General features: G+C 37.7%; 1 protein-coding gene across 7 annotated transcripts in view; it reads left to right on the forward strand.

The window, feature by feature from the left end:
• HDAC4 (histone deacetylase 4) overlaps positions 1 to 26,024 on the forward strand; it is a 147,975-nt gene that overhangs the window by 28,700 nt on the left and 93,251 nt on the right. For all 7 annotated transcript variants that reach the window (XM_067469765.1, XM_067469772.1, XM_060784058.2 and 4 more), the window contains exon 3: positions 15,379 to 15,450. In XM_067469765.1, the coding sequence (XP_067325866.1) occupies positions 15,379 to 15,450 (72 nt within the window). The remainder of the gene's footprint in view (positions 1 to 15,378; positions 15,451 to 26,024) is intronic.

The raw sequence follows: 26,024 nt of genomic DNA on the forward strand, positions 1-26,024 counted from the left end.
CACTGTTCTACCTTTCTAATTGTGATCCACATGATTATGAGATGTGGTTTATTAGAATGCTTGAAGAGTTTTGTTTATTGGGTAGATTGGCTGATGAATGATAAGGAATAGCTGTTTTTCAGACATAGATCGTGGTGCACATAGTATGTGAGGTTCTGGGTCTCAGCACAAGTGAAACCACTCCTAGTAAAAGATTTGTTCCAGATTCGGTAATCACACACCTGATACTCACTTTTGTATTATCTCTGTGGTAAGAGCAATATAGACCAGGCATTGGCAAATTTCGGCTCTCCAGATGTTTTGGACATCAGCTCCCAACTTACGGGCTGTTAGGAATTGTGGGAGTTGAAGTTCAAATATCTGGAGGGCCGAAGTTTGCCCATGCCTGATATAGACCATGACAGTCTATACCCCAGGTTTACAATGTAAAAGACAAACCAAAAACGTACAAAATGAAAAATTAGACAAAAGCTCCAGGACTTATTTAATGCGGGTATCAATAAGTTTTGATGAAGTTGTTAAAAATAAGATGGAAAATGAATGACCGTTATGAATATGAGGTGCTGTAGGTTGTATTTCAGAAGAAGAAAACTGCAAAACCTCCTCTGTATAATCTTTGCCCAAGAAAACCCTGTGAAATTCATAGGGTTGCCATAAATTGTCAGGCAGTTTGAAGGTACATCTACTCACACCAAAAATGGGACTTTTAATTTAATCTCTGCTTACTTACAAAGGAAATGGAAAGTAGCTAATGAGTACCAGTTTGGATCTGGGTTGAATCAAGTTACTTTCATCGAGAGAAGAATCAATTTGCCTCTGCAAAGAGAAATCCTACTCACCAGCCTTTTGAGTTTTTTTTAAATAAAATATCAGCAAACATATGAATAAGAATAAGATTGATATTATATTTTGAACTTTCAGCAAATTTATGACAGTCCTTCACCCAAAGCTTCATTGTAAATTAAATAGTTTAGTAATTAGTTAAAACGTAAGTATAGAAAATGATTATTGCACTGTAGCATATCTTCAACAGATCTCTCTCTGTTGGAATCGGTAATATCTTCAATAAGTGAACTGCAATCAGGAGGGAGAAATGGGGCCACCAAGTCATTTGGATGATCATACTTTATTCATCTTGTTGACAATTTAAGGAGAAAATTAATAACTCCAGTATTAGGAGTCTACAGAGGTTGTCTGCTAAAATTATCCCACCTCCATGGACTGACATTTTAATTTCTCAAATCAAGTGTGATATATTGTGCAATCCTTTGTTCATTTTTCAGCTCTAGAGGATATCTGACTTGAGTTGTTATAGTAACTTTCAAAGCTTAACCTTACATCAAAAATGTAGTTTGTTGATGTATGCAAACTTTAATTTTCCTTCTCAAGGTAGGATTGGGGAAGAGATATGAGATAACACAGCCATTCATTCAGGTGTTGTCAGCATCTTAAAAGCACTGATCAACTGCTAGTACCATGCCTGACCTCTAATCTTCAAGACTATTCTCACTCCTTTGCGTGTTGTGTGTTTCTGAGATATTTGAAATGTCTTACAGACACAGACACTTCCAAAGGTAGGGGGGAACTGATCATGTTTACCAACTGATGTGCTTGTTGCAGAAACACCTGCCTAGGGAATTACAACTCTGTGGTGTCAATGTTTATGATAACACAATTAAACAACTCTTTCCTAATATTTCTCCCTTCAGTACTGATTTACAAGTGAGAAGTGATTGCCAACATTGGGGAATGTGAGTTGGCTGCATAACGTGTTCCAGCTCTAACAAAGAATTAATCCAAATAAAGTACGTCTAACTGCCTTTGATATAGTTGTCAAATTACTTTATTTTCCAGTTGCTACAATGACTTAAGCAGATTTTCATAATTGTGGGTCATTTTTAATTTTAAATATTTTGTCTAAATGGTGTGCAAAACTTCTACCAGATATATACCCTTCTGTGCATTTCAGTATTTTGTATATGTTTAATAAAGTGACCTTGTACAGGCTTCCTTTGCATTTTAATTACTCACTTTTTTGACATATCTAACTGATAGACATTCACCAGATTTTCAACCCCTGGTCAACTTTTTTGATCATATGCTGTCCTTTTTTTCTTTTGTGTCAACCTAGTGCCATCTAGTATTCAGTCTTTCATTTGAAAACGAAAATAGACTAGGTTCCATTCTTTCAACCCTTTTCAGTTTTTAACTATGTCCTGGTCCTTAACCTGTTGAACAAGCAAGGGTGTTCTGTATTAGAAATAATACTTGCTATGTGAAATGAATAAGTAGGTTCTGGCCTGAGTAAAAAAGTGACGAGTGCTCTTTCAAACAAGGCCACATGCTTTACATGCCTGAGTGTACAGCCTCTCAAACCAATTATGGTACTTTTCCAAACCTACTGTTTCCTTGTTTGCCAAAATCCTGAAAGGGAATTTAGTTTCTTGGGTTTCATCAACACATAGCTTCTACACAACATTTGCATCATGTGCGTGAAGGGGACACTTTTAAGACGAAGATAATAGAGAAGAGCTAGGACAAAAGAATTCCTTGAGCTGTCTTACATGGGTTTAATAACCCTTGTGCTGTCTTACAAGTGTTTATTAATCTGTTGCAAGCTAGCCTGTCTTTGGTTATGGGAAATGGTACGTCTCCTCTGGACCTAGTGTTCTTACGAAGTGGTGTGTGTATAGTATGGACAAAGAGAATTACATTGAATACTCAGTTTGTGCCGGTGTTTGGTTCCAGGATCCTCCAGGGATACCCAAATTTATAAATGTCCAAGTGCTATTATAGACTGCATTGTAGTAGAATGTCTAATATAAAAGAACAAGCAATTCAAATGAGTGCTGGAGAGAGCCTGAGCATTGTGACATGTGTAAAAATATATACGTATTTTTCTTCTGTTTTGAATGTATTTTAGAGTTTTGGTGTCAAAATGAATAGGAGCGACTTGAGATACTGCAAGTCGCTTCTGGTGTGAGAGAATTGGCCATCTGCAAAGATGTTGCCCAGGGGATGCCCGGATGTATTTTTTGATGTTTTACCATCCTTGTGGGAGGTTTGTCTCATGTCCCTGCTTGGGGAGTTGGAGCTGACACCTGCGCTCTCTCCGGATTTGAACCTCTGACTTGTCAGTCTTCAGTCCTGCCGGCACAAGGGGTTCCAGTCAAAAGGCTTATTGGTGATGTAAAAATGTTACCTGAAATATTATAAATATCAGAAATTAGAGTATATACAGTACTTGTTATTGGCCTCCTGCCAATAACAAGCTGTGGATTTAAAAGTTTTAAAACTTTGACATCTGGCATTGACATGCTGTTCTGTATGTGAGCAGAATCTACTGTATTTTCTGGCATATAAGACTACTTTTTAACCCAGGAAAATCTTCTCAAAAGTTGTCTTATATGCGAGGTGTTATCTTATAGGGTGGGTGCAGAAACTTCTGAGCCGGACTAGAGCATCTGCGGTCGTCACATATGGTGGGGGGAGCTCAAAAGTGTCTGCGGCTGCATCCCCACTGTATGAGGTGACTGTATGAAAGCAGCAAGGGCGGCGCTATACAAGTATGGTAGAAGAAAATCCACTCACCAGGATTTGTGGAAAGAAGTGACTTAATGCGGTCCCGATGACAAGGTGAGGATCTTTCTTCTGAGGACTGCAGTGAAGTGGCTCAGATGCGTATATGCGAGATCTGAGAGTCAGAGAAGGAAGTACAGTAATAGGAAAATTACCATATTGAAATCAAATCTGATTTTTTTTACAAAATTTATTTGGTTTGCATTGGAAGGGGGATAGTCTTATATGGCAATTATATCCCAAACTCTATATTTTAACTGGAAAAGTTGGGGGCCGTCTTATACGCCCAGTCTTATACACTGGAAAATATGGTACTTAATCAACTTTGCTTTATACTCTTATTTAGTGCTGAATACTATATAAATTAAATTACAATCAGTTTCTTAACTTTGCTTATGGCTTTTATGGCATTTGCTATCAAAAAGCGGTCTTAGTTTTTAACCTAGTGCTATGACTTTTTAAATCACATAATTACTGTCAATTATTATTGAAAAGGTTTGAATTGAGACATTTTGTAAAACTCTGATTTGTTCTATTTGATATTTGTTTAAATTATACTACACAGTTGTTCCAGAGAAATGCCGAAGCAGCTTAGATAGTTAAAGCAGAATTTTGTTAAACATCAGCTAGATGTGGCTATCTGATTTATTGAGTCCAATTCTTCCCTTCAAGTGTTGAGTTGTCTGAATTATGTTTATATGCTTTGAATGCAGTTTTCTTCCTTCTTGGCAGGGAGTTGGACTGGATGGCCCACGAGGTCTCTTCCAACTCTATAATTCTATAATTGTCTGCCCTGCTTGCCCTCCTTTAACAAATTCTTCTCAACCAATAGTTTTTACTTCATTTTCAAAATACAATGACAATATCTTTGGTAGTTGTGAAATAATAAACACGCTGCACAATTGAACTACTTAAATGTGTATTTATTTAGGTAGAACAATTTTCTCCCCCATGCATATAGCATATACATGAATTCTCTAGGGCTGTCTCTCTGAAGTTTTGAGAGGCGAGTGAATCAATATGTGGATGACACCCAACTTTAGTACTCCTTTCCAACCCAAGCCAAGGAGACTCTCTAGGTCCTAAGCCAGTATAATCAGGAATGGACTGAATGAGGGTAAATAAATTAAAGCATAATCTAGACAAGATGGAGGTGCTCCTGGTCAGTCAAATATATCCAGTCTTTGTTAGATGGTGTTACATTTCCCCTGAAGACACAGGTCCACAGTTTGTAGGTACTCCTGGACTTAGTGTTGAACCTGCAGGTCCAGGTTTCTGTGGTGACCATGAGGGCTTTTTTCACATTTAAAACTTGTACACCAACTGTGCCTGTTCCTTAAGACACCAGATCTGGCCATGATGGTACATGCCTTATATATATCCCATTGGGATTATTGTAGTGTGCTCTACATGGGGCTGGCTCTGAAGAGTGTTCAAAAACTTTGACTGGGCCATGCATCCAGATTGTTAGCCAAGGCTGCCTGCAGCACTGACAGTTTTGTTTCTGGACATGATTCAAAATGCTTGGTATGACCCATAAAGCCCTATATGGTCCAGACGCAGGTTGGGAAAATCACATCTCTCTGTACAAATCTGCCTGGGCTCTGAGATCCTCAGGAGAGGTCCTGCTCTTGATCCCACCACTATCACAAGCAAAGTCGGTGGAGATGCAAGAGAGGGTCTTCTTGGTCAATCGTTGCCCTTGGACTCTGGAAATGACTTCTCAGAGAGGCCAGAATCCCTCCCCACCTTGTTTTTTGTTTTTTTTTTGTCAGCAGATAAAAATATTTTATTCAGCTTTTAAAATGGAAAGTTGTTAAAGAATGGGCTATTTTCTACTTTGTTGTTAAAACTGAACTGCTTTTATGAACTTTAAAAATATTTTTAATTGCATGTTTTATCCAGAGCTGACTACTTTTAATTATTATTATTATTATTATTATTATTATTATTATTATTATTATTATTATTTACAGTATTTCTATACCGCTTTTCTCACCCCTAGGGGGACTCAAAGCAATTGTAATTAGTTTTAATTTATTTTCATATTTACTTCCGTTGGGAAAATAATAATCCTCGTCATTAGCATATGACATAACATTCCCAGACAAAGTAATTGTATGGTTGTCCATTGAACATGCTAATATTGGTAGTAATCTTTCATAGTTAAAGCAATGGTATTCCCCATAGTCACCTACGGATGTGAAAACTGGACCATAGGGAAGTCTGAGCAAAGGAAGATGGATACTTTTGAACTGTGGTGCTGGAGGAAAGTTCCGAGAATGCCTTGGACCGCCAGAAGATCCAACCAGTCCATACTTCAGGAAATAAAACTCGACTGCTCATTGGAGGGAAGGATAGTAGAGGCCAAGATGAAGTACTTTGGCCATATCATGAGAAGAAAGGAAAGCTTAGAGAAGACAATGATGCTTGGGAACATGGAAGGAAAAAGGAATAGGGGCAGACCAAGGGCAGGATGAATGGATGGTATCCTTGAAGTGACTGGATTAACCTTGAAGGAGCTGGGGGTGGTGACGGCTGACGGAGCTCTGGCGTGGGCTGGTCCATGAGGCCATGAAGAGTCGGAAACGAATGAATGGATGAACAACAAAGTTCTATGAATAATTCCTTAAAAAAAAAACTTAAATAGGATCCTGAAATTCTTTATTTTTGTTATTCATTAAAGGAGGAATTTTAATACTGAAACACAACTGAATCCTTGCATATATTTACGAACAAGGTATAAACCAAAAATCTGAGTACAGTGTACATATGATGAATGTTTCATGTGAAATACTATTTGTGTATGAATTAATATGTGTGTACATATGTGCACAGGTTCTAACTCTGTGGAATGTAACTGAATTTAATCTTTTTATTGAGGAAAGTTTACATGACATAAAAATGGAATAAGGCATACAAGTAAAACATTACAAAATTCCTACTTAAAATATAGTAGAAAAAAAACCCCCAACTTCGAACTATCATTTCCACAACTGTAATTTAACTTTTAAGCTTCTACATCTCTACTTTAACTTTAAGTTACGCTTCAGCTATACTTTTAATTCATACTAGTTAACAAAACAAAAAGCCATAAAATCATTAAGTGTAGGAAAGATGGTATATACTTGTCTGATGCTATGTACTTGCCTGTTACTGATAAATCAGTAACTTTTTTACCTATGCTTTTTTACCTATACAGAGAGCTCTGCTTGATTACAACATGGGTACACATTGTAGTACTAGTTACAGCAGCAGCAGGAGTAATAATAGTAATAGTGGCAGTGATGGCATCTTTTCTTATTTTCAGTAATACAGCATAGATTCATAGTCATTTTCTATATGAATTGAAGTATATTTAGGAAGCCCCCATTATTAAACTTTACCTTCTCCAACTGAATGTGATGAAATTACAGCATGCATAGTTGATGTGATTAATTGCAGGGATAACAGTAGGACTAATGCAGTGTAGCTGTTCTTGCTTAGAATCTAATTCTAAGACTGGCAGGAGGTCTCTAATTATAAACTCTGTCCCCTTGGTTTTGCCTTCAGTTCCTCGTCTGTGGTTAATTCCCAACTTTCATTGACAACTAAAGGAAAGAATGAAAAAGCAAACAATTATGAAAATTCACAGCATTGTATGCTTTGTGTTACACTCATATAACGCACTTGCTCATTTCAGAAGCCTTATACAGTTGTATTTAATTTTCTGATCTAGCTGACTGATTGCTCAGATGGCTTAGAATACAGAAATGTGAACTCTCCCTTTTGCATTTGAGACCTTTCTTTATACTGCTCGCTTGCTTTTCACACAAAGGGAGTTGAAAAGAGAGAGACCTATAGAAACCCATGCTTCTATAATATTCGCACCTTGTCTAGTCTTCCTAATCCTAGAGCAGAGGCAGAGTGACCATGCAAAATTATGTGAAATCATAGTTCATAGCATTTGATGTAAAAAAAGCCTTTTAGAGGAGAAAATGGATAGGACCCAGTTAAAAGGAGTAGAATTACGGCAGAAATTTGATTTAAACTTGAAATAATTTCTGTGTTTATGTAACGTGGTCATGGTGGGGAATCTGGTTTGAAAAACTCATGGTAGACTTAAGAATGTTAGAAACCCATTGCTTGAATTTAGAAATAGAATAATAGCACACCATTTGAGAAATAGAGCTTTTCTAAATACCTCTATATATTTCCAGCATATGCCCAAACCCTGTTGTGAATCAAGGCACCTCTAGAACAGCATCTTGCTTTGCTTAAGAGGTAAATATCTATTCATAGAAGACCTCTCTGGAGCTTGCACATTATAGATTGCAATTCAGTTTTTTCCCCTTTGAGAAGAGAAATAACTGTTTAAGGAGCTCCATTGGCTGCTGTTCATCTTCCAGTCCCAATTCAAGGTGCAGGTGCTCACCTACAAAGCCCTAAACGGTTTGGGACCTGCCTACCTGCGTGACCGCATCTCCATATATGAACCCACGCGTTCCCTTTGGTCATCTGGAGAGGCCCTGCTCACAATCCCACCTGCGTCGCAAGCGCGTTTGGTGGGGACAAGGGACAGGGCCTTCTCTGTGGTTGCCCCCCGACTCTGGAACTCTCTCCCCAAGGACATCAGACAAGCCCCGACATTGGCAATCTTTAGGAAGAGCCTGAAGACCTGGCTGTTCCAATGTGCCTTTCCAGATTAGGAAACCCCTGGCATCATGTCCCAGATGCACTTTGTTAGAGACCAGGATAGTCTGCACATTGCGCCTACCTCCAAAAAACCTCTACATTCCTCCTGTCAAGTTCAGCACTTTTACATTTTGTCTATTACATTTGGCCCGGCCTTTAGGTTTTAAATGTGTCATGGTGTCATTGTTTTTAGTGTTTTATTGTTTTGCTTGATGTTTTATTATTTGCTTATGAGTTTTACTGTTATATTTGTATGTTGTTGTTGTTGGCGGCCTTGGCCTTTGTAAGCCGCATCGAGTCCTTCGGGAGATTTTGCGGGGTATAAATAAAGTTAATAATAATAATAATAATAATAATAATAATAATACTAACTAATCTCATGCAGTTCATTATATGCAATATACCGACACTGGAATGGCATGAAACATGGAAATGGTCTGCAAACATTTTATTTCACTATTCTGGCTTGAGGAGGACTGACCAGCATGTTGATGTGTACTACCCAACTATTTTCACTTACAGCGAGATATGTGAATAAACCATGGGCCCTTGGTTCTGTGGGTTGTTTAATGGGATGTGTGAACTGGCAAGAAGAAAGTTCTGTGACTTGCTTGGCAGTATAGACAAGGCAGAGAGCTAACTGTATGTCTGGTTTTCACATCATAATGAACAAACTGTGGACCGAAGTGGGCTATTTAGCTGCTCAGTGTAACATTAAATGCATTTTTGTGCAGTCCCTGCTCTGTATATTTGGTGAAAGTTACTTATTCATTTATTGACCAATGCAGAAGTTGATAGCATGGTTGAGAAAGAAGAAAAAATGTTGACATTTCAGACATAAAGGCAGAAGTGAGAAGGACTGTTGTTGTTGTTCATTCGTTCAGTCGTTTCCGACTTTTTGTGACCTCAAGTACCAGCCCACGCCAGAGCTCCCTGTCAGCCATCACCACCTCCAGCTCCTTCAAGGTCAATCCAGTCACTTCAAGGATGCCATCCATCAAATCTTGCCCTTGGTCGGCCCCTCTTCCTTTTTCCTTCCATTTTCCCCAGCATAATTGTCTTCTCTAAGCTTTCCTTTCTTCTCATGACGTGGCAAAAGTACTTCATCTTTGCCTCTACTATCCTTCCCTCCAATGAGAAGTCGGGGTTTATTAAGTATGGACTGGTTGGATCTTCTGGCGGTCCAAGGCACTCTCAGAACTTTTCTCCAACACCACAGGGAAGGACTACTACTGGTTTATCAGTGCTATAGAGCACTTTTTGGGTTCTCTTTTGCTGGCTTCTGTCCATGACTAAAATCCCAAGATCATCTTTGCTTCCTTTAATTTTTCGGTATGCATTCTCACAAAGTGTAAAAAAAAACAAAAACAACAACCCCGTGAGACAAATGCTTGTCTCCTTGCTTCACACACCATGGCATTTGTAAAGATTTAATGTCACTTAGATATTTACATTCTTTCAAAAGGAAGGAAAAGGAGAGGCAAATCAGTAGTGTCTTCTCAGAACATTCCACAAAGGGGCATGCTCACCAAATGAGCAGTGCCCATGTAGACAGATGTCAGAAGAACAGCTGGCAATTCTGGTAGAGTTTTGTGGTGCACAAACACCCTGCAGCTGTTGCTACACTGGATTGGTCTGGGTTCTTTTACTTATTTCTTTTTCTGCTTTCTGTAGATGGAAGAGGCTTAAGTCATGGAAAGTAACTAAGCAGTAAATTTATTTGATTTAGAATGTACTTTTTGTTACATTTTGCAGGAGATGTAGGAAATAAATTGTCACATACTTGGAAGCTAAGTGGGGCCAACCATAGCCATGCATAATGAATGAGGGATAGGTGAGAAAGATAGTGATACACCCAGAACCTACTGAGGGTTTCTCGAAAGGTCCTCTCTCTCTCCAACTAACAGAAATTTGCCAATGAAAAGGGATGGAGCGGAGAAAGAGAATTCTGGATCCAATGGTTTAACATACCATAAGCCTCTATAAAAAGCAGATGCTGGGAGAGAGAAAAGTCCAAATAGATTTGGCTGCCATGGGTTTGGAAATGTTGAAAACTTCAGACTGCTCTGTTTGCCTAGCCATGGCAGTGTGCAATGAAGCAGGAACCTTGGAAATCGTCCCCCTCTGATGTCTGCGTTATAAAGAACTGGCTGTGTAACTAGCCCTTTTTCCTCGAAGGTGAAAATGGTGGCGGCAGCATCAGCAACAACAACAACAAAAAAAAAGAATTTTGAAATCTTCTGGATTTCCAAAAAAGGAAGGCTCAACTTGTGCAATGCTTTCTCATGAAAGTTGAAGGTTACTGACCAGTCATACTGGCCCATAGATAAGTCAGCCCACACTTTTTGGGTTGATCTTTTGACTAAAATGTCGAGACCTTTTAATGAATATATATGGTATGCAATCCCTGTGCCTAAAAAATACTACTGCTTTTACCTGTTTTTTAAATGAAGACAGTAGGTAACTAAAACATAAGGACAGTGTTCAGAATTTCTCAGTGACAATGTTGCACAAAAGGCTACTTTCCATCTCTTTTTTAAAAATAACTAAACATGACCATGGGAAACTAAAGTACTTCATCTGCCTGGATTCATGTTCAAGCAAGCTTTGTTTTCTATGATATTAACAAAATACATCAAAATCTGAAATTAGCATCGACAATTGCTTTTATTCTGCCAATCGAAAGGTGGAAAATACATTTTATTAACTTTCAAAATTCACTAGCCTCTTTAGCAGGTAAATCAGTTAAATTCCTAAAGGAAAAGAAAATGGGCTTGTTAAGAGTCACAGTCCTGAATCTTATTTGAGATTTCTTCTTAAGTTGGAGTTTAAGGTGATCTTTAGTAATGGTCCTGGACTTTGGAACCTCGCAACTTTGGACTCAGCTTTCTTCGACTTCGGACTGCATTGGACCATGGCTCTTTCTTCATGGCTCTTTTGTTTGATCATCCTTTGTTTGCTGTGTGATTTTGCAGGATTTTGCAAGTACTTGAGTTTAATCCGGATCTTTTTCCTGGATAATCCGGATTATTGCTTTTCAAGCTATTTTTACTGCTACTTTTGAGTTTTTGACCAGAGGCACTGAAGCAAGTGTCTCTGAGTCTCTTTTGTTTTGTATCAATAAACTATTCTTTTGGACATACTCCTGAGTCTGGCTTTTTAAGGTGTCTGCGTTCCAACATGGTGACTCTCCTTGTATTACCCATGTATCTCACATATCCTAACAGTTTTCCCCTGGATCTCTTTTTTCAGATGATACCTGTTCAGTGACATGTACCTTGCACTAATTTTGCAAATGTTGGTCACAATAAATCATGTTTTGGTCCTCTATTAAGATGCCGGTTTGCATTTGCCCCACCATCCGGGACCTCTACTTGCTAGTCTTCACATGTATGCATTCATAGAGTCCACAAAGAAAAAGGACAGGTTACTCATCTGTAACCATGTTTCTTCGAGTGGTACTCTGTGAATCCACACAAACCCACCTGCCTCCCCTCAAACAAACTTTCTCCTTTCTCACAGCCTTTGCGGTGTGGGAATTTATTCATTACATTTGGCCTGGCCCTAGTTTTAAATGTGTCATGATCTATTGTTTTTGATGTTTTACTGTTATTGCTTTAATGTTTATTGGTTTGCTTTATGAGTTTTATTGTTGTATTTATTTTATTTGTTTTATTGAGGGCCTTGGCCTTTGTAAGCCGCACCGAGTCCTTCTGGAGATGTTAGCAGGGTACAAATAAAGTTTAATAATAATAATAATAATAATAATAATAACTGCGGAGTTGGCGGCCAGGGCGCCTTTTATGCCCTGAGGAGGGGAGTGGGCGGGGTTACCGGCAAAACTTTGGATTTAAACTTTGGAAGTTTTCTGTTGGAGCCTGCATTGATGCAGATACACTCCACTTGTGTGGATTTACTCAAAGAAACATGGTTACAGGCGAGTAACTTGTCATTTTGTGATATCTTCCTGCATGACCAAGACACGTACTCCTGAATATACAGCAAAGGCAAAAGTTCATCTTGTTACAACAATGACACATTTGGGTTTTTTTCTTCTGACAAACACCACTGCGTGAGAAATACAAAACAGAAATAAATACAATACACAAGTAGTCAACCTTAATTTCACTATTTAACAGTCATAGATAATGGGGCATTTTATCATTCTATAATACCTTAAAATTTTCAGTGGAGTCAGAAATATCCTGGATTGTAGCCACCAGCCCACTATATCCATGGAAGATTGATGCTGGGTCCCGCCACAGATAATAAAATCCATGGCATAATAACATAGTGAATAACTAATAGATCCTCTAGCTGTAGAGAACCTGAGGATCTATAAATAGTGAAAAGTTACATTAGGTTATGCCTACTCACCAGCATAGTGCTCACTGCACAGCAAAATTTCCCCCCTTATTGTTTGAGGATGATCCACAGATGCAGAACCTACAGATACAGAGGGCTAGTTGTATATATTGCAGATATGTTGTTTTTATAATACTAACAATGTATCCACTCGAAAGACATTTGTCATTTAGTAGAGCTCTTTGAAAACATATGGCCAGAATCATAACCCCTATATCCTGTTGTTATATGTACTGTTCCTACAACTGTGTAATTGTGGTCAATACCATGGCTTTATTCTTATTTCATGGGTTCACCTGGCTTGATAATCATGTCCATGCTAAAATCAAGTGTCTCAAGTTTCTGCTATAGAAGATTATCTTCCCAATTCCCACTTTTACTCAAAAGAAGATTAACATGGCTATTTTAAAAATTACCCCAAAGTTATTCATTTTGTGAGATTTTTTTAATTCTGCATGGTTGAGAGTACATGTTGTTTTCTTGAATTCTAGTTCGTTCAACAATAATTATCTATTTTGTCTTTTGTTATGTCTCTTCCATCAACATGCAATCACTTGTTTCTGGTTTTGCCTGTTGAGAGCCATATTTTTGGCCAGAGGTGCACATTCTTTTCAGTAAACAGAAGATAAATACCATAGTAGAGTACTTTTTTCTAGTACTATAACATAACTTTTAACTTTTTGTAATGTTGCATAAGTGAAACAAAACTAGAATCCTACTTTTTATTTTTGCTTACAAATAAAATACGGACGTCATTTTCTTATCAACCAAGACTGATGAATGATGTGTGCATTGACATGCAGTTTGTAGTACAAGTACTTTCATTGGATTATTGGATCAAGACTTCCTGTTTTGGTTCATAAGATGTCACTGCTTGCAATACTACCAAGAAAAGATAATAGTCTCGTCTAGATGTATCTTTAGAATATAATATTGACTTTCCTTGTGTTTTGTTGTTCTGTGGTGGAATTGTTCTAGATCACAGGTCCTCAACATTTTTTAACAGAAGGTCGGTTTATAGCCCCTTAGACTGTTGGGGGTCCGAACTACAGTTTGAAAAATACATGAACAAATTCCTATGCACATTGCACATATCTTATTTGTAGTGCAAAAAAAAAACCCTTGAAAGAACAATATAGCATTTAAAAGGATGAACAATTTTAACCAACATAAACCAGCAGTATTTCAGTGGGAAATGTGGACCTGCGTTTGGCTGATGAAACAGTCAGGTTTATTAAGATTGTTGTTATGTGCCTTCAAGTCGTTTCAGACCGAAGGTAATTCTAAGTCTAAAGTTTAGGGTGGGAGCCGGGTAGATGATCTTGGAGGGGCACTTCCAACCACAGGCCTTAGTTTGGGGACCCCTGTTCTAGATGTACAGGATGGCATTCTCTAGGTTATCTTGTGTTGTCTTGCAGGCTGTGCAGCCAAATTGCTTCTCAGTCATTCACGTAGTCCTTTAACATTTGGTTTACTGGGTGACTCAGTGGGTGAATTCAAGGATCTGAGCGCTGTATACTATTTTAATTATTTTAACTGTGTTTTATGTTTTAAGTGATATTAAACAATTTGCATGTTTAATCCTATTTCAATATTTATATGCTGAAAAATTTAAATTGTATTTTTTATTGTTGTTAGTCACTTAACATCTCAACTACAGAGATAAAAGCAGGATACAAATATATAACAGTAATAATTGATTCTATGCACAGCATAATTATCAGTACAGTCTTGTATTCTTCTTGCCTGAGGTAATCTATGCCTATTCTTACTTTTACTTGCTGGTTTATCTTGTTTCTGAAGATTTTCTTTTTTACTAATTACTCTGGGTCAGGTTGATTATACTGTGGAAAAGTATTTTTTTTCTAATAGTCTAAGCAGTTTTCATGATTAAAACTCAAGTTATCAAAACATATGTCATTTATAGCATCATTTAGTTCATTAAAATCTACATATAACAAAATTCAATATAGCATATAATTAAAACTATCAAGTAGATATAAGAAAGAAAAAGAAACTTACCAAATAACCTATAAACCAACCCAAACAAGCAAACAAAAAGAGAGTCTTAAAACTATACATTGACTATGCATTTAGCTCATAGTAATTGCCAAACCCACTGAGGAGATTCCAATCATTTAAAATCACTACTAATGATTTTACTAGACAATTCCATCAAACTAGGCAATTCCATTTGCATGAAATAATTCAATTTTAGTCACCAATCTTCTTTAATAGGGAGTAAGTCATTCTTCAGTTTCTGAACAATATAATTCTGTTATCATATACTGAAATATTCTTCCATATGTCCTTGCTAGCTCATCTTTAGGACAAGTTAAACACCGAACTTCAAGAAATGTGCTTAATTTATATTATTCTTTCTTATCCTTTCCTTTATATAAAGATTTTAAGTGCTGAGATGTCTAACAGTGGTGATAGTGGATATCCTTGTCTTGCTCCTTTTTTAATCTCACATAGGTTATATAAATCCCCATTAACAATGTTTTGTGTAAGACCTAAGCCATGTCAAAATATGCCATACAAAAGCAATGGAATTATCACAATTTACCTGATTTCAGATATAAATAAAGTATAAAAGTATACTTACAGGTGAATGTTAATCTTCTGCTGAATAACACGGTTTAATTGACTTTTTATTTGCTTTTCAGCTGTCTGGTTCATCAGAACCTCTGATGAGCTTTAATGTGATGGATCTATTGACATTGGGTTTCTTTTTTGTTGTTGTTTTTTCTTTTCCAGATGGACTTTCTGGCAGGGACCAGCCAGTAGAACTGCTAAATCCGACCAGAGTAAATCATATGCCAAATTCAGGTATGAGACAAAGTGTGTTTAGTTGTCTGCTATCATTTCATGTGTGAGAATGACTTCTAGCATTTGCATCAAGAAGAGCATTGGGGAACCTTTGGCTTGTTGGATGTTTTGGAGTCGTAGGACAAGCTCATCTGGAGAGGCAGAGTTTCCCTACCTGTGTACTAAAGTGATAGGAAGTTTGTATCATTCTGCTTTAGAAATATTTCAATGGTATCACATATTCAATTTCTTCCTTCAAATATTCTAGATACTGTAATTCTTCATTGTATAATATCAAGACAGTTAAAAAAACTTCCTAATAAATCATATAAATACTTGAAAGAATTTATGGGAACTGCTAAAGAGAAAAAATGAGATCAAAATGGCAATAGGAAAGGATTTGTAAAAGGCAATCAAAATAATAACAAATGTACATTATTATAATCATTCCATATGAATGTTGACTGTTGCATTTTTGTTTTGGTTTCTTTTCCTCACTGACAGTTAGGGTCTTTCAATGTCCAAATAGCTCTTGCTTTCATTTATTAACAACATGTTGTCTTGTTGCTTTTTTGATAGAGAAAAACTCTCAGCTGAGGGGATTAGGCTGGTTATTTCTCTGTGGCTTTTCTCTAGTAGGCAGATACGTTGTTTTTTGTTTTTTTTTTACTCTGGCGGGCTTTCACAGTCAGTTGTAGAAAGTTTATTTATTTATTTACGGCATTTATATGCCGTCCTTCTCACCCCGAAGGGTACTCAGAGCGGCTTACAAGATATATTTTCATACAATATATTCTATTATTAGCATAGTACAATATCGGTTTTATATCTATACTAGCTTGGGGACCCGGTGCTGCCCGGGTTATTTGAGAAAGGAATTATGTATCAAGGTTGGTCTTTATCAGTTATTTATATGGCTCGCAGTGGTCTCAGGAAATTAGTGAAGGTACTGTGAGTCCCATCATCTGTGGTCCATCCTCTTCCAAACTGCTCCAGAATGGAGAGAGGGTCATGGGGGCTCTGTGTGCTAAGTTTGGTCTTGATTGGTTATTAGATGAGTGTTGCAGAAGTCTTGGGAAGTGAGTGTAGGTACTTGAAGTCCCATCATCCATAGTCTGTACTCTCCCAAACCTCACCAGAATGTTGAGTTGTCCACGGGGGCTCTCTGTGCCAAGTTTGGTCTTTATTGGTATTTGGATGAGTGTCGCTGTGGTTTCAGGAAGTGAGTGAAGGTACTGCAAGTCCCATCATCCATCGTCCGTCCTCCTTCAAACAGCACCGGGATGTAGGGTGGGTCATGGGGGCTCTGTGTGCAAAGTTTGGTCTTGATTGGTCATTAGATGAGGGTTGCAGCAGTCTTGGGAAGGGAGTGGAGGTACTTGAAGTCCCATCATCCATGGTCTGACCTCCTCGAAAGTGCAGTAGGAAGTAGAATGGGTCATGGGGGCTCTGTGTGCCAAGTTTGGTCTTGATCAGTCATTGGTGAGGGTCTCAGTGGTCTCAGGAAGTGGGTGAACTTACTGCAAGTGCCATCATCCATCTCCAAATTTTTCCAAACTGCATCAGGATGTAGAGTGGGTCATGCGGGCTCTCTGTGTGAATTGTGATCCTGATCCATAATTGTTGGCAGTTGTAATGGTCTCAGGAAGGGAATTCATGTATTGCAAGTCCCATCATCCATGGTGCATCCTCCTCCAAACCGCAGCAGGATGAAGAGTGCGTCATGGAGACTCAGTGTGCCTATTCAACTTTAAAATAATGTTAAGAATATATTTATAAAATCTTCTGAATCCAGCCTGGATCTGCAACATACCATACATTATCAGTATAAAGTAAAATGAGAATCATTTAGGGAAATGATATACTGAAGCTAGCAAGTTTAGATAGAGGTTGATTGATGCTGTTTTTGATTTTCCCCAAAGACACCCATGAGATTCAGTTGAAGCCAGACTTAAGATCTATAAAGAGAAAATATACAGTAATTTTCTATGTGTGAAGAACCACCAATGACTGGTTCAGAGCAGAACCACACAGCCAGAACTCAGTTTGCCCAGCACTCATGATATTTTTATTTTTCCATTCTCTTCTAATATATAGATTCATTGCATAGAAATATCCAGTCAGTGATAGGAAATACTTGCTAAAACACTCTGTGTGTTTGACCTGAATACAGTTACTAGTCTCAATTAAAGTATTGAATCAGATTAATTTATTGATTTGTGTATTGATGTTAGTTATGACCATTTACCTTTCATTGTGCCTGCTGTAGGTCTTAAGATGCCTTTACTCTGTAGAATTAAAGCAGTTTGAACCCACTTGAACTACCATGACTGAATGCTATGGAATCATGGGTGCTGCAGTTTTACGCCTTTAGCTTAACTGCCAAATAGTGCTCGTGCCTCACCAAACTGCAACTCCTAGGATTCTGTAGCATTGAGCCAGTGTCAAACTACATTAATTCTTCAGTATAGATGCACCCTTAGGACCTCATCACACTAAAGAAAAAAAATCCACTTAAATTTCAGTTTCTGACTCCTGCAGAATTCTGGGTTGTGTGGTTTAGGGAGGAGCATTTAACAGCCTCACTAAACTACAAACCCTAGAATTCTACAGGAGGCAGACACTGGATTTTAAGTGGATTTTTTTCTCTATTATGATGAATGCCTTAGTCTACGAGGGGTATTTTTTAAGTAAGGTCCGTTGGAACATAAGTACACAACGAAAGTTTATTTCAAAAAAGTAAATTTATTTTCAGAAAGTACATACTTCACTTTATTTTTCGACCTAGTTGCCAAGTTTGTTCAAACACTTATCATATCTCTGAACCAATTTTAAAATACCCTCTTCATAAAAGCTTGCCACCTGCTCTGATAACCAAATAGTCTGTAATCAAAGAAGGATGACCGGAGCGGTCCTCATCATGGACGTTGTCACGGCCATCTTTGAATTGTCGTACCCACTTGCGCACTTTGCTTTCACTCATAACAGTATCACCGTACACTTCACAAATCTGTCAATGAATTTCTGCAGCAGGCTGGTTCCTTGCTGACAAAAACAGTATCACTGAGCGAACATCACATGCGGCGGGTGAGTTGATAGTCTTAAACATTTTTAAAGCACAGAACAGAACCATACAGGTTAGCTATAGAGCGGAAATTGAGCACAGTTGTTCCCGAGGCATGCCGGTACACGATGCACGCGCTCGTTGCGGTATGCGCACGAACTACTAGTGTCTACAACAAAACAGACCTTACTTAAAAAATACCCCTCCTATAATGTGAAGAGCTTAGTTTAGAGCTTTTGAATATGGGCTGATAAAGAGGCAAGAGGTGCTACCCACTAATCAGTGCCCAATATACACAATTGTGGAAAAGTGAAGAGTTGAATTGCAGAATTGAAAGTTTTATTAAGGCTCAGATTACATCCTAAGAGTGTTTTTGGGGTATTTCAATGCCACTTTAACAACAATGTCTACGTCTTTTAGAATCCTGGAATTGGTTTAGTGAGGTCTGACTATAATTACAAATTTGAGGATTCTTATACCTGTGACAGTGTTGTGTAGATATCCTCATACAGGGTGAGGCAGCATAACTTCCCTTTTTCAAAACTTAATAAAACCCATTGTATGAATCAGATTTTTTTTGGTCATAATGTAGGCGCATACTTAAAGTTTTGTTTTACGTAGTTTTGAAGATCAAATTAGGTAGGTGACGTCCCCCATTCTCCATACATTGAGTAAATCGATTTCTGGCATTTGTCATGACTCTTGCCAACACAGCAGGCGTTATGTTGGCAATTTCTTCCTGGATGTTGGTCTTCAAATCTTGTAGGGTCCTTGGACGGTTCACATAAACATGAGATTTAAAAAAAAAACCATAGAAAAAAATCACAAGGGGCCAAATCTGGAGAGCGGGTCGGCCACTCCAAATCCGCTCGAAAAGTCGGCCTCAACGGCAAAAGCACGCTCCTCACTGTTCCAACGCATGATGGTGACTGAACTGTGTCAGGACAAAACTTTATACTCCCGCCTCTCCAATGAGACCACTAGCGCTCCGCTACGTTTTCAACCAACTGAATGGCGCACATTTAAAAAAAGGAAGCTATGCTGCCGCACCCTGTAGAATGTAGATCTGTTATGAGCTGAGATATCTTGATTCATTTGCTCATTGTCATTTATAAAAACAAATGAGTAAGCTGAGTTCTTTTTTTACCCTCTGGAATAAGCATAAATCTTTCTTTAACCTTCCATTGAGATAAAAAAGTGCTTATGGAATACTTCTGTAAGTACGGAAAAACACTCTTCCATGCAGGCAGGACATCCTCCTGTGGTCCCCAGCTATTTGCACTTTTAACTTGTGCAGCTCCTTCCACCGCTCCTTCTTGGTAGCCTGCTGAGTCAAAACTTGCTGTATTTCACCTTATATCCTTTGATAAATTGTTACATTAAGACTGCAGGAATGAACAGAGCTAAGGGAACATTGGAAATCGTTTTTGTTTGTAAAACCTGAAGGACTTTATGCTGAGTCTTGATCGGTAATACAAATTTTGTGGAGCAAATTTTGCTCAATGTGCATTCAAGGGCAGCCTATATCTTGCTTATTTGTATTGCCTGTGGAAGAACAGAGAGGGAAGGAGGAGAGGAGTTGTAAAAAAAAAAACAAAAAAAAAACACCTGAAGATAAGATCTCCTTGAACCCAAGCAAGAAGAAAATCAAGGAACGGATTATACAGCAGAAAATTATAGAATCTGTGTGCATGTATGTGAGAGAGACAGGCTTGGATACTTAAATGGAAAGGTATTGAATAGAGCGAGCGATGGGATTGCTTTGCTTCTTAATTCTATAAATATGGTAAAGGCAATATGCAGTTACTCATGTAATATTAAGGGGAAGAGTGTTCTGCATATTTCCCAGTAGTATCATTATTTTTGTGAATTGTATAGTTTTGTTTCCCAGTAATGTGATAAGGGAAATGCATTCTGTTTTATTTGATTACTGTGATTAAAATAATACAATATAATAAACTTTTAATCAAATGCTGTAGATAAGATAAAGCAGAGTGTCTTTCCCTTCACATTATTGATTAATATATTTTAAACATTTCTGTTCTTATTAATATTTTTAAATATTTGTATCCTTCTTTAAAAATACATTGTCACAAATGATGTTTTAAAAGAAATCCGAAGTATTCTAACACTGCAATACGTTTAGAATATGGGGGAAAATACAAATAAAAAAACACAGCAGCTCTGAAGCAAAGGGAGAGAACCCAGACCAGTTAAAAGGAGTTATAACACGTCCAGTAGAATAACATGGCTTTTATCACAAAGGCTTTAAGGCAATAATTGGAATTGAAGCTAGAAAAATTGTGAGATAATTAAAAAAGGGTTTGTGAAATTCACAACTTGTTATGTTCATCAAATTTTGTGCTAGTTGTAATTTCTGACCTTTTTGTAAGTGGAGAGTTGCATAACCTCCTTTTTCAAATATGCTTTCAGTAAGCTATTTCATAACCAGTGATGCCACTGTGGACATCCAGGGAATAATGTTTGATCCAGATGTAAGAACCAGAGTTGTTTGACAGAGAAGGATAAATATCTCCCCAAACTGCAAAATCCCAGAATTAGATAGCATTTCACCATGGCAGGTAAAGTGGAGTCAAACTACTTCAATTATGCAGTGTGGCTGTTCCCTGAAGTTTTCTTCCAGATTCATGGATCAAAGACTTTTGAACATTTGGATAGAACACTGTAGAATTAAAGCGAATTGTCTTTTAAGTGTTGGTTATAGCCAAAATTATGTATACGTTGTAATACATATAATAGCAGCTGCTTTTAACAGAGAACTGTTATTTTAACCTAATGCAGAGAGGAGCCCTTATGTTCCAAATCAATAGACATGAGTAGCAAAAGACACATCTTTCCTCTTAGCATTGGAAGAGAACATGTGCTTAACTCATCTCTGGAATGCATGACGCAACAGGAACTCTCCAAAGTTACATTTTAGGCATTAATCACAGCTCTCTGCATTTAATCCTTACACACCATTGCATTTCTACACTGCACACAGAGTTTAAACTACAAACAATATTTCTTTCCATTTAAACCAAAGTACTAACAGGACCATGTGTGACTTAAGGTGACCAAGAAGTTGTCTGTTCTAATTATAGCTGCAGAAGAGAAATAAGGTTATTTTACTGCAGGGATCCTCAAACTTTTTCAGCAGATGACCAGTTCACGGTCCCTCACACAGTTCGACTGAACTATAGTTGGAAAAAAAATGAACAAATTCCTATGCACATTGCACATATCTTATTTGTAATGCAAAAAAGAAGAAAGAATAATACAATATTTAAATTAAGAACAATTTTGACCAACATAAATTGTCAAGACTCAGAAACCTTAAGAACACCAAACACAATATAAAAGGTCCAAACACAGGTTTATTGAACACAAAAAGGCTTTAGAGACACTTGCTTCAGTGTCTCTAGCACAAACTAAAAGTCTATAGCAACTGCTACGTAAGAAACTCAACTTAAATATAATCCGGATTGTCCCGGAGTATAATCTGGGATAATAAAAATATACAGCAATCTGCTTGTAATTCAAAATGCCCAAAAGGCACCAAAAAACAATGTGGGAGCAAGCAAAATCAGAGTCCAAAAGTAGTCCATAATCCAGGCATGTCCGAAGTAAGAAGAAGCAGTCCAAAAAACGTAGTCGTTTTCAAAACACGGCCCAGAGTCAAAAAAGGAGAGTTGTAGTCAGCACTTACGAATTATCAGCCAGAAGTCACGGAAACACAAAGATCTGTAGTCCAAGGACCCAAGCTTGAGAGTAATGGCAGAAACAAAGATACACTCCCAAAAAAACACTTTGCCTACTGCAAAGACCCATTGAAACCAAACCAACTTATATCCTAAAGCTCCTCATCAGAGGATGAACTGCTCCCCACCCTTTCACCATCACTTTCACTGCCCCATTCCCTGCAGCTGAGCACTGCCTCCCATCTCTCCACCTTTGCCAGCGTCTGTCAAGACTTAGGTCCTCCCAAGTGTTCTCCGATTGCCACTCTTCTGCAAACCCCTCAAAGTCATCACTGGAGGTAGGCTGAGTACAGATGTCCCTAATTTCCTGTACATGGGTCCAGTCCAAATCACCCTCCTCCTCAATGTCACTCCCAGTCCCATCACTCCTTTCAAAACCCATAAAACCATCTTCTGTTGGAGCGCTAAGTATATCACGGATACGCTTCCTTTGGAGCTCCTCATCAGATTCTTGTTCACGAGTAGCCCGCTTAACTCCCCTGCTTTCCTCTCCTCCCATTTCACGTTTGAGAAACCCTCAAAGGATTCAGAATCAGTTGGACCCATGAATATGTCTCTAATCTGCTTTCGCTGCTGCTCCTCCTCCAACACCTGCGCAGCCCTCTTCTTCCTTCTACCGGTAGTAGTAACGTTACTATCACACTGTACTACAACATAAACTTACCAGTATTTCAGTGAGAAGTGGGGGCCTGCTTTTGGCTGATGAGATAGTTAAGTCAATTAGGATTGTTGATGTTGTGTACCTTTAAGTCATTTCAGGATGCCCCTAAGTCTAAAGTTTATGGTAGGGACCAGGTAAATCACCTTGGAGGGCCTCATCCTACCTCCTGGCCTTAGTCTGGGGACCCCGGCTTTACTGAATGGAAAGCAACTTTGCATTACTTCTCATTGTAAGCATGATGAATATTGCTGGATTGGGTAAAGAAAAATTTGGCTCATGTCTGCAGTGCATTATGTGTTATTAGTGAATGTTACTGTGAAGGTCTTTCCTCTTTCCATTATGGGTATAGTTTGCCCAGTAAAATAAAATATCCTACTTCAACTGTTATTCAGCGTTCTGCTTTGGTTTTGTCTTCCAGTTTGATAGATTACTCAAGCTTTGTAGATTTCCCCATTTCCTAATTGTTACTAAAAAGGCCTTTGAAGCTGAGTAGATAAATTACTATGTGGTGCTCTTCACTGCATATTAATCCTGCCGTTCTATGTAGAGGTATGTTCTGGTACAGCTTAAATAAAAATATCATTCTTTTATCTTGGCACTGCAGTCAGATACTGCAGAAGCTTTTTTTCTATAAATAGCTATGATCTCATTGTCTCTTAGTGTTTCAGTAAGTTTTGACATTAACTGAAGTGTAGATAGTAGAAAGAGTGCCTTCTTGATGCAGTGTATTCTTCTAAACAGTACCATCATTAAGCACTTATTCTTTTTTACTCTGACATATTGAATAAAAGGAAAATGACCTTAAAATATAAATGCATTTAAGACATGGAATGAAAATAGAATTTTCGCTCATATTCTTGCTGAATTGCTAACCTGTTTAGAAATCTTGTGTAAATCAGTTCTAGTGTAAATTAGACTCTCACATATGCTAAACATGCAAAACGTGTCATTCTCATAGAGAAATATTGTTTGACAGCCACAAACCTGAACATTCTGCAGGAGATATGATACACATATCTCCTGCATATATGCAGATATGTTTGATCCCAGATATGATCCTGGGATCAAACATTTATCATCTCTGTCAGATTCATTTCTAAAAGGCTTGCATTATATGTACATCCAGAATACACAAGGCGATGTTTCCGTATTGGTCACTTATACTACTATTTTTGGTGATAATGGAAAAATATAAAAATATGATAATAAAGGATTAAAGATGGTGAGAACCCACAAGCTACATGATCTTCAGAATATGAAAAACATTAAAATACTTTTCTCTAGTAGGAATTAAAACTACTTGTGGCCGGTCTTGTCTAACACTTTCATAATTATTTTAGTATTCTGTAAAATAATACAAGGTTGAACATCTTTTATTCAAAATGCTTGGGACCAGAAGTGTTTAATATTTTGGGTTTTTACCTATATTTGCATGAACCTGTGTTCTCAGCCTCCACTGGGAGTATATAGGGTTCTAAGCTTCTATCATATCTTTACATTTGCCTGGAAGCAGTATTACAGGCTCACGTATAATTTTACATCCAGTAATCTATTGCTGCTTGGTTAAAATGACTACTGATTGGTCCTATTTACTGATTTTTCTTCGTAATGTCTAGTAGTTACTAAAAAAATAACCAAAGATACTTTTTTTGCAATTAAATTCTAATTTGCAATTAGAAATAATTGTAATTTTTAAAATTATTGTTAGACCCAGAGACCGAAATAAAATACATAAAAGTATGTTGATTTCATAATAGCATTCTGTGCGTTCTGTTCTGTTATGAGAAGTCAGAATTACTATAATTTATATAATCTATATAAATAAAAATGTAATGTTCGGTGGTGGCATTAACATAACTCAAAAACCACTAGACGAATTGACACCAATTTGGACACAACACTCCTAACAGATCAACAAGTGGCCATTACTCATAAACCCCTCTCAAAATATAGCAGAAAGGACTTAAAACCCCAAAAGCTAAATGACAATACAGCACATGTGTGAAAATGACAGCTCCCAGCATCCCCTAGACCAGGCCCTTTAGGGGAGGAGGATGCTCCAAATGCACTGCTTCCAAGCTGCAAGCTTTCTTCTCCTTGGATTTCTTTGAGAGCATTCCAATCCGCATGTATTTCCTATTTCCTATTCCTGAACTGCAACTCCCAGCAATCCTCCAGATAGATAAGAAATATAGATTAGATAGAGATAGATAGTAGGTAGATAGATCAATCAATCAGGAGGACTGCTGGGAGTTGCAGTCCAAGAATAGGTAGAGAAGGAAGAAAGGAGAGAAAGAAAAAGGGAGGGGAAGGAAGGAAAGAGGTAGAGAAGGCAGGAAGGAAGAGAAGGAAAGAAAAAAAGGGAAAGAAGGAAGGAAAGGGGAAGGAAGGGAAGGAAGGAGAGAAAGAAAGAAGGAGAGAAAGAGGGATAGAAGGTTGCCCACAGCAACGCATGGCGGGTACAGCTAGTATCTTATAAATATCATTACGTATAGGTTCCGCTTTTACTAAAATGTTAGCCGCGAATTAGGGCAGTTCTCTGCATATCTATTCAAAAATTAACTCCAGTGTGGTTTATTCCTAGAACACATATATAGAATTGCAGCCTTATAGTAGAAGGCTGAAATAACCTCACTCAATGGGACTTACTCTCAAATGTTGATAAAGAACACAGCCATACTCCACTTACAGTCTGAGATAATGCTGACACTCTGCAAAATATCAAATAACTAGTGATTGCAGTGGAATAATGTGATCAGCATACATAAAGACCTTACACTAATAATCTCACAATTATGTCCTTTTTTTGGATCTCACAGTTGTGGGGAAAAAATCAAAATACATATTGGATAATTTTAGTGATTGTTAAAGGAAACATCCCTGATTTGCGCTTCACTGTATAGTCCAGTTGCACCTTTATTCCAAGATGATAGACAGTGTCAATGAAAACAGATGAAATGTTAAGTTTTGGTCTATCGGTGATTTAGTTAAACATTTCTGAATGTAATGTAGAAACTACTATCTACTTTTGTTACAGGCTTGGTTTGTAAAGTCTGGTCACCATCAATATTTTTAATTTGTTTTCAGCATTAAGAAGTGAAATAGATCT

Source organism: Anolis sagrei, chromosome 1, assembly GCF_037176765.1.
Source record: "Anolis sagrei isolate rAnoSag1 chromosome 1, rAnoSag1.mat, whole genome shotgun sequence".
Lineage (NCBI taxonomy): Eukaryota > Metazoa > Chordata > Lepidosauria > Squamata > Dactyloidae > Anolis > Anolis sagrei.